The sequence below is a fragment of the Atta cephalotes genome, assembly GCF_000143395.1.
Source record: "Atta cephalotes unplaced genomic scaffold scaffold00001, whole genome shotgun sequence".
In the NCBI taxonomy this organism is placed as follows: domain Eukaryota; kingdom Metazoa; phylum Arthropoda; class Insecta; order Hymenoptera; family Formicidae; genus Atta; species Atta cephalotes.
This window is the reverse complement of record NW_012130065.1, coordinates 1,855,827-1,867,658: the sequence shown is the minus strand read 5'-3', so window position 1 is coordinate 1,867,658 and position 11,832 is coordinate 1,855,827. Positions and strand designations below refer to the sequence as shown.

General features: G+C 31.0%; 2 protein-coding genes and 1 non-coding gene across 3 annotated transcripts; all 3 read left to right on the top strand.

The window, feature by feature from the left end:
- Positions 1-709: 709 nt before the first annotated feature.
- On the top strand, positions 710-791 carry Trnas-gcu. Its single transcript has one exon. It is a non-coding gene; the product is annotated as a tRNA-Ser (tRNA).
- A 3,869-nt stretch (positions 792-4,660) lies between these two features.
- On the top strand, positions 4,661-6,241 carry LOC105618241 (pupal cuticle protein G1A-like). Its single transcript, XM_012199817.1, has 2 exons — positions 4,661-4,672; positions 5,130-6,241. The coding sequence occupies exons 1-2, from the start codon at positions 4,661-4,663 to the stop codon at positions 5,910-5,912; spliced, it is 795 nt and encodes a 264-aa protein (XP_012055207.1). The 3' UTR covers positions 5,913-6,241.
- Positions 6,242-8,781: 2,540 nt separating this feature from the next.
- On the top strand, positions 8,782-11,643 carry LOC105617812 (DNA-directed primase/polymerase protein-like). Its single transcript, XM_012199368.1, has 3 exons — positions 8,782-9,099; positions 10,509-11,296; positions 11,421-11,643. Exons 1-3 carry the CDS (start codon positions 8,782-8,784, stop codon positions 11,641-11,643), a joined length of 1,329 nt encoding a protein of 442 aa, XP_012054758.1.
- The last annotated feature ends 189 nt before the right edge of the window (positions 11,644-11,832 follow it).

Genomic DNA, 11,832 nt, shown 5'->3' with positions numbered 1-11,832 from the left:
AAATGCCGCTATCTCATAATAGGGCTTTCCTCTATATAATACGTCGCGTATTAAGTGCCTCAACATTCGTTGAATGAAATTTTTCACACGTTATGTTTAGATGCTATTATATGTATAAACATAAAATAAATGATTAGACAAGTAGAGAAGAACAGCTATACAATCAGTAATTAATATTAACATTTCATACCATACACACGGTACCATATTATTTTATAAATTATTGATAAATATATAAATTAGTAGTAGATATAATTTAAATAATTTATATAATTATATATAATTATATATAAAATATGTCTATATATATAAAACATTTCTTCCCGGATAATAATAATTTATATATTAATAAATAAATCGTATTTTCTTAATCGATCTCGGATTTTACTCGCATTTTATAAAAGATTCATCAGATTCAGTTATACAACATTTACTAATAAGATTGGAAAATCGCGTCAATTTATTCAACTCAATAAAAATTACGTTTTTAATTAATTGTTTTTTATACGACATACGTCAATCGCTGTTGCTTTATGTAAGGCACATATCGCGCCGCATACATTTGCAGATATATATTTTATCGGATAGTAGGTTCTCCTATTTCAAATCTTCAAATCTTTTGTAATTTATGAAAATTATAAAATAATAATGTTGTAAGAAGTGAAGTGTCACAATTTACTACAAACATTTCGAACCTCTCAACGTGCGTGACGAGGTGGCCGAGTGGTTAAGGCGTTGGACTGCTAATCCAATGTGCTCTGCACGCGTGGGTTCGAATCCCATCCTCGTCGAACTTTTTTTTATTTTTTTTTTAATAGAAAGCAAATTTAATGTTACATACAACGGTTAATGATTCAATATTTATACAACTGTATATTACATAAAATTCAATATTTATACAATTGTGTAATAAATTAATTTAATATTTATACAATAAACAAACTCAACAAATTCTGCAGAAGTATATATAAGTTTCATAGAAACAAATTTTTTGACATTCGAGATTTCTATTTGTTTAACTTACATTTATTTCATTGAAACAATTTAATTTTAAATAAAATATTATTTTGTTTAATATCAATTTTTTAATTTTATTGTATTAAAACTATATTATTTGGTAAAAAAAAACACGATTATTTGAAACAATATTTTTCGATGAAATAACATTTTCTTTGATTATACTAAATATTATTCTATGAAATAAAATGTTTCTTTGCAAGAAAATATTTAGTTTTAGGTATAGGATAAGATGTATATAATTTAAGGTAAGATATGCATTTAAAAAGTTTTAAATGCACACTTTTTAATTTAAAGATCCATTTAGTTAGACTATTTCAATGAATATATTTCTTTAAATTTAATAAAATTTAAATTAAATATAAATTTCTTTAAAGGAAATTTTATCACAAAATTAACATTTTATGATATTTCGATATTAATTATACATAATTAATACATAGGTAATAAATAAATAGGTTTTGTAAAAAAATAAATTCTTAAGAAAAATGCCATTGCATATTTATGATGATATATGTTAATTTCAACGTTAAAAGAATCTTTGTGGTAGCATCTTTATCATATATATGAGCTTGTCATATATATGAGCCTCATGCCTGAGCACAGGAAATATCAGCTTTGGAATTAAAGAATTTAATCGCTACTAAAAATATAATCTCGATATTTTTGTATTAGGATTTTTCTAAATTACCTCAAGAATACGTTAAAAAGATTTGTGATAATAATGAGACATGTATATTACAATAAGAATGTTAATTTTAAGAACTGTTAATAATAAGAACTGTTTTGCATATGATATTTTTTATATTTTTGTAAGAGGTCAAGAGTTATCGTTACATTTATTAAAAATAAAGAATTTAGGATAATATTGGGTCACGGACGGAAAGACGGACGAATGTAACCTCCGCTATAGTGTACTTTTACAAAGGAAAAAATTCGACGTCTTATGTGAAGGGGTATATCTGTCCGTGACCTAGCGCCATCACCTAAAGCGCAGTGGTGACCAACTTTATGACAAAGGGCTGATCATGCCGACCTCTTGTGTCATACAAATTTTGTATGACTTTTGCTAATTTCTCGTAAATAAATCGATTGAGTCTTTGAAGAGACATTTATTAAGATGATTTCTTGAAAAAAAAAAATTGAAAAAGCATTGTAACAGCAGGTTTAAACGTAGCATGATTCGGTATCTTTCATAAATGTTGAAACTGACAATTATATTGAAACGCCCTACGTTTGATGTATTGAAGATCCAAATTGCATAAGTATTTATAAAGAGTAACAACTTATGAAGATAATACTCGTAAAATGTTACTCTCTCCAATATAACAATTTACCTGTCTTCTACCGATCATATTAAAAATCAATTAAACATAATTTATAAATGGGATATTGAGTAGAGATCATTTATTTTCTCTTGTATCTGTTATCGTTTCATTTATTGGCTTTAATCTGATATAATTATGCTGATATTACTGTCCGAGTATTTATAAAAAAGAAAGATTAAATTCTCCTATAAATTTATTTAAAATTTTCCATTTGTATGTGTCATTTGTATTTGCTCGTTAAACTTAATCGCATTATTTGTTTCATTGAGATATAATGATCAATTCTTAAAATTGGCGAGACAAAGAGCGAATTTATATACGCTCATATGATCTCTTTGTCTCATTTTAATGTATAACAGAAACTATTGTTTTTCTTAAAAATACATGCACGGAGAGAAAAAATTCGCCATGGACGCTAATTCCATTTACGCCATATATAACAGCAAATTTGCAAATATAGGAATAGCAAATTATTTGCAGGTGTAACAAATATTTATTCTTTTTTGTATTCGCTACAAAAATTATTTACAACAAATGCAAAATATTTATCAAATATACAAATTTGTTTGCTATAAATATCAAACAAATTTGACAATCAAATTTTGTAATTCTTTTGCATTCGTAGGAAATCTTTTTCCTCAGTGTGACGTTTAAATTTAAATTTAAATTTATTCTCCTCGAGGCTGCGAAATTGTCCACAGGCGATCACGCCCATTTTTATATCTATAATAATAACATAAGCAGAGCACCTAAAAAGTGTTACGTATCTCCACTGTTACACATATGACACCGCTTATGCCGATACAGGAATTTGGAGAAAGTGCGTCCTTGGCGAGTCCTACAATATCATGGTGAGTTTATATAAATGTATCATATATTACGTAAGAAGAGACTTACAAAAGTATACAGAGAATCGCACACCACTTAATTTCCTTCTTTTTAAATGAATTAGATTAATCGAACGTACACTGTCGTACTTGCGTATTCATATGTAATTTGTATGTAATTTGTAAGTAATTAAAATAGAGTAAGATTTGATTTACACGATATTTTTTTTATTAGCGTGCTAATCTTCTAGCTAGAAAAGGAGCAATTAAAAAATATTATATAAAATATAAAATTCTATAAATTTTTGAGGAGAAAAAAATTAACGAAAATATAATTTATATTGTAATATAATTATATCTTTTATATTAAAATATAATTATATCTTTTTAGCTATTGGTCTTCTAGTTTGCTAGAAGATTAGCACGCTAGTTGCTAATAAAAAAGCATCATGTAAGTCAAGGCTAAAGCGTGTAAAGTTAAAATAATTTCAGTTAACATAAAAGTTAACATAATTTCTTGAATAATAAACATGCATGTTTACTATGCCTGCTCTGATACATGTGAGTGTATCTTAGAAGTTGATTCACTTAATAGTGCAAACATTTTGAAGTATTCTTTGATTGATCAGTTCGTAAAATTCTTTCTTCCGATCAGTTAACGAAACATTTACAGCGTTAAAGATTTCACTTTTACAATATTCATGCATTATTAGAGCAAGCATAATAGCATGTGATAGATGCTTATCATTCGAGGAATTATGCATCGTGATTCTAGCTTAAGAGAAAAAAAATTGCTTAAAAGAAAAAACTGTTTGTAACTTTAACGTCAAAAAAGAATTCAGTTTATTCACGTAACTTCGTAAAAATTGCCATAATCTCTCCATTTTTATACAAGAAAAAGTTGCTAATTGAACGCAGGATTTAATTACGCAAGTATATTTAAAGAGAAGTATTCCATTTGTTACAGATTACAGGTATGTTAGGTCAAAGAAACGGGGGCGCACAAGAGTAACAGAATAACCGATGAAATCAAAAGTGAATCATAATGTTATCGATACACGTTTACCTTATTTGTAAATATTGCGCGTATTTGTCGAATGCATTGCACCGACGCGATACCAAGAGTAAAGAATAATTAGCAGTAACCGTCGCGCGCCTTCTCTAATAAACCGTACAGCACCAGATCTGCAATTTGAATTTCGTGAGGAGCCACACCCGTTGCCCGTTCGTGTTCCCCCTCGAGCGATCATTCATTCCCTCTCTTTTGCGCCTCCTTTCGTATGTTCCTTTCTTAATGATATTCCACAAAGAAGTCCCATATACATCTCCCTCTCTCGACCATGCATCGACCATACCCAATCACCTCCAGCAAGGTAAATGCTCTCAAAATTCGATTGAACCCCCTACAACTTTACCCGTGTATAAATAGTGGCCGACAACTACCATTTCAGCAGAAACCCAGTAGTTGTTCCGCTTCAGACGAGCAAAATGGCATTCAAGGTAAGCACGTCGACTTTGTCGGGGAAATATGTCAGTATTTTTTGGTAACGGTTGGAAAGAAAATAATAAATTCCAAATTTCAAAATTTTAATGATAGCATTTTGAGAAAAAAAATATATTGAAACAAGAATTTGTAAAAGAACTACAGTCAAACAAATAATCAAAGCATCTATTTCATACATTCTATATTCTGTTCATATTTATCACATTTTTATGAATGCAATAACGTGAAATAGTTCTGAAGAAATAAACTATTGTATATTAATTCAGTAAATTGAAATAAATAGATCATGCACGTATAAATAAATTCTGATTTTTTTGCTATCTTACTTTATCTTACATTTCTTTGAAAGTTAAATAAAAAAAAAACAGTCTATAAAAAAAATAGTGTAGAAATATATATCAAATTCCCTCATAATTTTGATATATTATCTATGATTAATCTATTCTTTCGCAGTTCTTATTGCTCGCAGCTTTCGTTGCGGTAGCGAGTGCCGGCGGGCCAGCGGCGTACGACATCGGCACATTGTCCGCTGATCACAGCAGCATCGGCTACACCCAGGAGTCGACGCAGAAGGGCTACGCCGGTCAGAACGTGATATCTTCATACAGCCGCGCCGAGGACTCCGCGCACTCGTCGGTACGCGTAAGCAATAGCCACGTGAGCAACGACGCCCTGCTGGAGCAACACGCCATCGGCTACAGTTACGCCGCGCCGGCCTTGGCCAAACCCCTAATCACCGCACAGCCCCTGATCGCCAAAACCGCTTATGCCGCCGCCCCGGCCTTAGCGACGTACACCGCTCACCCTGCCCCGTTACTCGCCAAATCCGCATACGCCGCCGCACCCGCGTACGGATACGCGGCCGCGGCCGCGCCGATCTTGGCCGCGAAAACGGCATACGCCGCCGCACCCGCTGCCTACAGTTACGCCAGCCCGCTCCTGGCCAAGACCTACGCCGCCCCGGCCCCGCTCATCGCCAAGACCGCCGCGTACACCACATACACCGCCCCAGCAACCCCCCTGATCGCTAAGGCTGCTTATGCCGCTCCTCTCGCCGCTCCACTCCTAGCCAAGTCCTATGCCGCCGCGCCGATCGCCGCTGCCCCGGCTCTCGCATACTCCGCTCATACCGCGCCACTAATCGCTAAGACTTATGCCGCCCCTTACTCGTACGAGACGGCTGCTCCCGTAGTACATGCCACCTTCAGCGGCTTCGGCACTAGCTATGCCTGGTAAATGATTCCAAAACTACAGATCTCTCATGATCGATCGGCGTGATTCGTTCCTCTGACAGTATCATATTTCCTTCTGGTACACGCGCAAGATTGTCTACGTAAATGTGTATATAATATTTATAGTATATAATATTTTTATATTTATACCTCATTGTATACACGTATATTCTACTCTGTTTCATAAAAATTTCCAACAGAATTTCCTTCATATAAGAAATCTTCACGCGGAACACGTATTTTAAGGACAGAATGTGCTGTCCTGTTTACAGATTAGTTGCGAACAGGAATTTTATTGTATTAAATATGAATAAAACAATCTTGTTAACACGAGAACATTTTTTTTTTACTTTTTAATTCACATGTAACATGTCATTTCTAATGCAGATAAGCAGGCAGTTTAAAAATTTAATGCAGCAGTTTAACGAAAAGTGATCTTTCAATTAGTCTGGATTGAAAGAAAATTCTCTTTACGAAGTCGACATGAGTAATTTTTGTTTTCCTATTTGCATGTTTTTTTATCTAAATGTGAATGAGGAGATATGAGACCGTATTGTCTCGACGCTGAAACACGAGATCGAACCGTATATCTATACACGAGCCATCGAATATCATTAATTCGGAAAGTAATACAAGAAAAACAGTCACGTGCGTACACGGATTAAACAGTAAGCACAAAAGACTAGGAATGAGCTAGCTGAAAAGCATCCCAATATAGAAGAGAATGAATGAAGTGTCGTCTAATTTCCAGTTGGAATTCAAAGGAATTTGCATACAATGGATGATCGAAAAATACATCGATCGTACCTACAACGTTGTTGCACTTGAATAGTCAGCCTACAGGTCGACTTTCACGTATGACCGGTTTTTCGCGACATCAGAACATAATGATGAAATGATCGATGTGTGATATAATTTCTCATTTCGAACAGAATTTTCTTTTATTTAGTTCAACGCTATAGATTTATAAATAAGTTTCGCTGCAAATATAGATAATTGATCTTTTCTGAAGATCTTAAGTTAATTCTACCTATCTATCATGTTTACATTCAACAGGATTGGCAATTACTTTTCAATTACTTTGTTCGTTTTAGAAAAAAATATAAAAGAATTGATCATACACAATTATTATGCATAATTTTATATATATAATTATACATAAGTAATTTTTTTATATTTTTCCAAACTTGATTTTTTTCTAAAAAAATAGTGCGAAAATTAATCTTTTAATTATTTTTAATGTTTTCACATTTTACTATTATTATTTTTATTACGCTAAAAAGTAATTTTATAAAAGAAAGAAGGATGTATGAACATGTATGGATATATTTAATATAAAATGATATATATTTATGAATATTTATACATGTTTATATACACGTATATTTATATAAGCGAAAATGAAATAAAGTAAGTAAAGAAGCGAAGTCAGAGGTTTTAACCAGAAAAGTAGAAAAATAAAGGGATAAGCAAAAATTTTTATAATATATGTGCGATAGCTTGCGGACGTATGGATGTATGAATGAGTTAAGAATTTAATTATAAATCAAGTTCCCTTCTTGTAAATGTGCTGTAAATATGCTGAAGTGTAATAAATTCTATTCTATATATTTATATATGTTCAAGCATGACAAATTTTTATCGCGTTATCACCATTACTTACTGAAAAAAGTAATAAATGACAAGTAACGCATAACGTTACAAATAATGAGTAAAAAATAACGCGTTGCAAATTAGGAGTTATTTTTTTCAGTAACGAATGACTTTTTCAACCTGTGTACAAGTAATGATTGACTTTTATAACTCTGATAACCATTATCGTCATAAAAAATTCACAATGTCTAAATTACTAAATCGTTATTATAACAAGGTAATGATCAACAAAGTAACGATACTACAAGTAATTACTTGTCAACCCTGACATTTAAGTATTTGTTAGTAAAGAATCTTTCGATTGCAAATTAATAACCGCTCGCATCGTCTTATAAAATTGTGAAAGCGAATAAAGTGGACTTGTTAACGTAATGAAAATGCTTTTACTTTTTAATTAACACATGTCGCGTTGTTTCAGGTAAGCCGATATCGATTATAATAGTTCAAGTAAAGAAAAAAATATGAATTCTTAAAATGAAAAATTCAGGAAAATAATGCTATTCAAATAGCTCAAAAATTTTAGAATGTATTATGTATATGATGATGGTATCATATCATGTGAAGCAATGCAAAAATGCAGGTTTATAAAGTTTTGTTAGAAAAATATTATTTTAAAAGATAAACGATATAATCATACATATAATCACACATATAATCGTTCCAATTTCAATAACGATGTTTTAAAACTATTGATGAAACAAACTTATTACGCAGCAAGAATATTGGCAGAAATATATTAAGCATTGTTACTTATTGGCGAAAATAAAAATTGGAAGTCGAACGTAAGAGGAAACGCATAAATAAAGTTTCTTCTAAAAGACGAAAATTGAGACAACAAAAAAATATAAAAAGGCGTTTATACTTCTTTTAAATTTCGTTGTCTCAATTTTTACCTTCCAAAAGTTTCGTTTATGCTTCTGTTATTCCCCCTTTACAGTAAACTTATGCTCCGATTTTTATTTTCGTCAGAATGCCAATCGCAAGAATCTCTTTAATCTCACGTCTTTGATTGAATTACCGCCATTGTCGTCAAAACTCTGTTGTCATCGAGAACGACCGTAGCGACCATCAGCTGACACGAAATTGGCCGGAAACACCAGCTTAGATCAGCTGTCCGTACAGTTATAGAGTGCTCTACAGTATGTTTCCATTGCAAAAGAACAGTGATTACGCAAATTGATTGACAATACTGAGATTGATCTCATCGAGCATCGATCGAAATGGAACCGATTTGCACAAACAGATTTTATGGCAGCAAAGTACAAAAACGATCAGCATCCCGATCCAAGATTTGTTGGGTGAAAACGCACCGGGTCATGCCATCGCACATATTGGGCCCGACCCAATACTGGCAGGAATTTCACAAACAGGCTGATGCTTTAGCCATGGCTGCTGAACGCAGCACAAAAACAGACACGTTATGCACCTTTGTGTATCAACGACCCAGCGACGGTAGTCGCAGATTCGTCGTAGCGCATCCGGAAGTTTATTGGTGGTATTACAAAATTAAACCACAAGAAGAGAGATGCTCATATGAGGTAAGTATGCAAAACGATTTGCGATTACGATTTATTTGTATTATTTACAGGAAAAACGTTTAGATATTTCTTCAATTTTCTTAGATATGAAAAAAATATGAGATGAATATGTAGAAAATATGTAGTTTACGTCTTACAATTTTACAGAAAAAAACTGTTTATATTTTTCTCGAACGTGCGTATTTATAGAAAAAAACCGTTTAGATTTTTCTTGAACATGAAAAAAACATGCTTTAAATGTTAAATTATTTCCAAGAAGTGATAAATAAAAAAATAAGTATATATAATTATGTTACAATTTATAGAAGATTAAGAGTATATAATTATAATTACCTGTTCGATTGAATACTTTAACTTTTTGGACGAAATCTTCTTTGTTAAGCAAAAAATTAATTGTTTTGAATTTTATCTTTCTGCACCAAAAAAAATCACAAATTTTATAGTACCCTCTATTATTTTATTCATTTCAAATTATATCTCTTTAATATGTAGAACAATATTAGATAATTTGTAAAAAACAATTTTGAAAACATTGAAATTAAAACCATTAAAGTCTATCAAATCTTCAGGTTGGCCTTCAAATTTAATAAATAAAAAAATTAATTATTCGAAAATCTTATCAAAAAGCTTGTACATTCTAATTATTATTCAATTTTTTAAAATCATGTAAGTTCTCTGAATATATATTCTATTGTTGCTCATTTTCAATGTTTATTTTAGACTTTTAGAAGTCTGTGATAAATGCTTTTTTCATTCCGAAAACGTACTTCAAGAAAAGACAAAGTTATTTTTGGAAAAAATTGAACTCCTCTTTGTGCACTAACCGATTTAATTAAAAGTAGCAATCTATTATGCTGAATGTTTCCTCTGTTTTTTCTTTTTTAAAAATTAACTTCTGCTGGAATAATATTATAGTGAAGGTAGTAGCCGTCTGAAAGTGATTCTAATACATAAACATTTTTCTCTATGTTTCAAAATTTAAATTGTGTAACAGGGATATAAATGCCTTTTCACAATATATTTTAATAATACATACATATAAAAAACACACATACGCACGCACGCACGCATATATATATGTCTTCATAGAATAAATCAACAAGATACCGAAATTTATGAGAGCCACTGCGGTTGTTGATGCTAATTATTATATACAAAATTCACATAAAATTACAAACGTTTCTATTCTAGTTTGAATCCTTTTCAAATTAATAACAGCAGTTCCAATCTCTCTTCCAACTCAGTTCCAATCTAGTCAACGTAAACATTGCACAATGTTAACGTCTAGAATCCAAAAAAGATCCAAATTTCAAAAGAAGCTTAGTTTGCGAAATATTTAGACACTTTCGCATATATGAAAGATATATGTATGTGTGTATAAAGCTCAAAGAAAATTATCAATTTTACAGGTAATACCAAAAGATTCACCATGTTGGTTATATCTGGACTTGGAATATCCAATCGAATTAAATCCACTTTGCAATGGATCACGTATGACCAAAACTCTGATAGATATCATACGAGCGTATTTACTCAATCACTATCACCTGTTATGCGATAGAAGTAATTTTTTAATACTAGATTCTACAACCAGTAAGAAATTTAGCAGACACGTGATTTTTACTATGAAGGATATGGCTTTTAAGGACAACTCACATATTGGAAAGTTCATTAAAACTATATATAATGATATTTTATTTTATTTGAAGTCGGATACGCTATCGCATGGAATTTTAAATTATTTTAACAAAGCAGATATTGAGGAAATGCTCGTAAAAACACAGCACGGTGAAAAATTGTTTATTGACAATGGTGTCTATACAAAAAATAGACATTTTCGAATATACCTGTCCACTAAATGGGGAAAACAATCATATCTAACAGTTTCTACAGATTGCATGCATAATGCAGTGAATAAATGCAGAGAGAAGGAGTTGGAGATCTTTTTGGATTCCTTGATATCGTACTTTCCAAACAAGCAGAATTTAATTTTGCTCGAGTTTTTTAATCGAAGCGATGTAAAAGCTAAACTTTATTCAAATGTACCAATACGATCCATTCGCGAAAATGATGACCAGAGCTCAGCATATCCTGAAATAGATAGGTACATTCGTAATCTCATCGATCCTGGCAAGATACGTATTGCTAAATATTTTGATAAAACTAAAACGCTGAGATATGAAATTTATGGCAATAGGTAATATAACTATAATAGATAATAAAAGATAATGATCATTTATTAGTTCTTATTTTTCTATATACATCCGTCTTGCTATTGTAAATGATAGTATTGTACATAATGTTTTTACATTATTTTACAGATACTGTGAAAACATTGGAAGATATCATAAGAGCAACAACGTATATTGGATTGTAGATTTGAACACGAAAAAGGTGTATCAGAAATGTCACGATGAAGACTGTTCGGAGTTTTTATCTACACCAAAGAATTTACCAGAAGAAATTCTTTTTAAATTAGACAAAGAAGGTGATATTTTCATGACTGGTGCAACAATAGATGAAGATATTACAAAGAAAATATAAAAATTAAATAATTTTATAAGCACAAATATAGAATGTGCAAAAAAATACACATACATTTAATATATATATATATATATATATATATATAATAATATAATATTACTATACATATGTATAATATTAATATAATAAATATAAGCTATAGTAATTAATACTAAATTATTATAGAGTAATAATATTTAGTCTTTA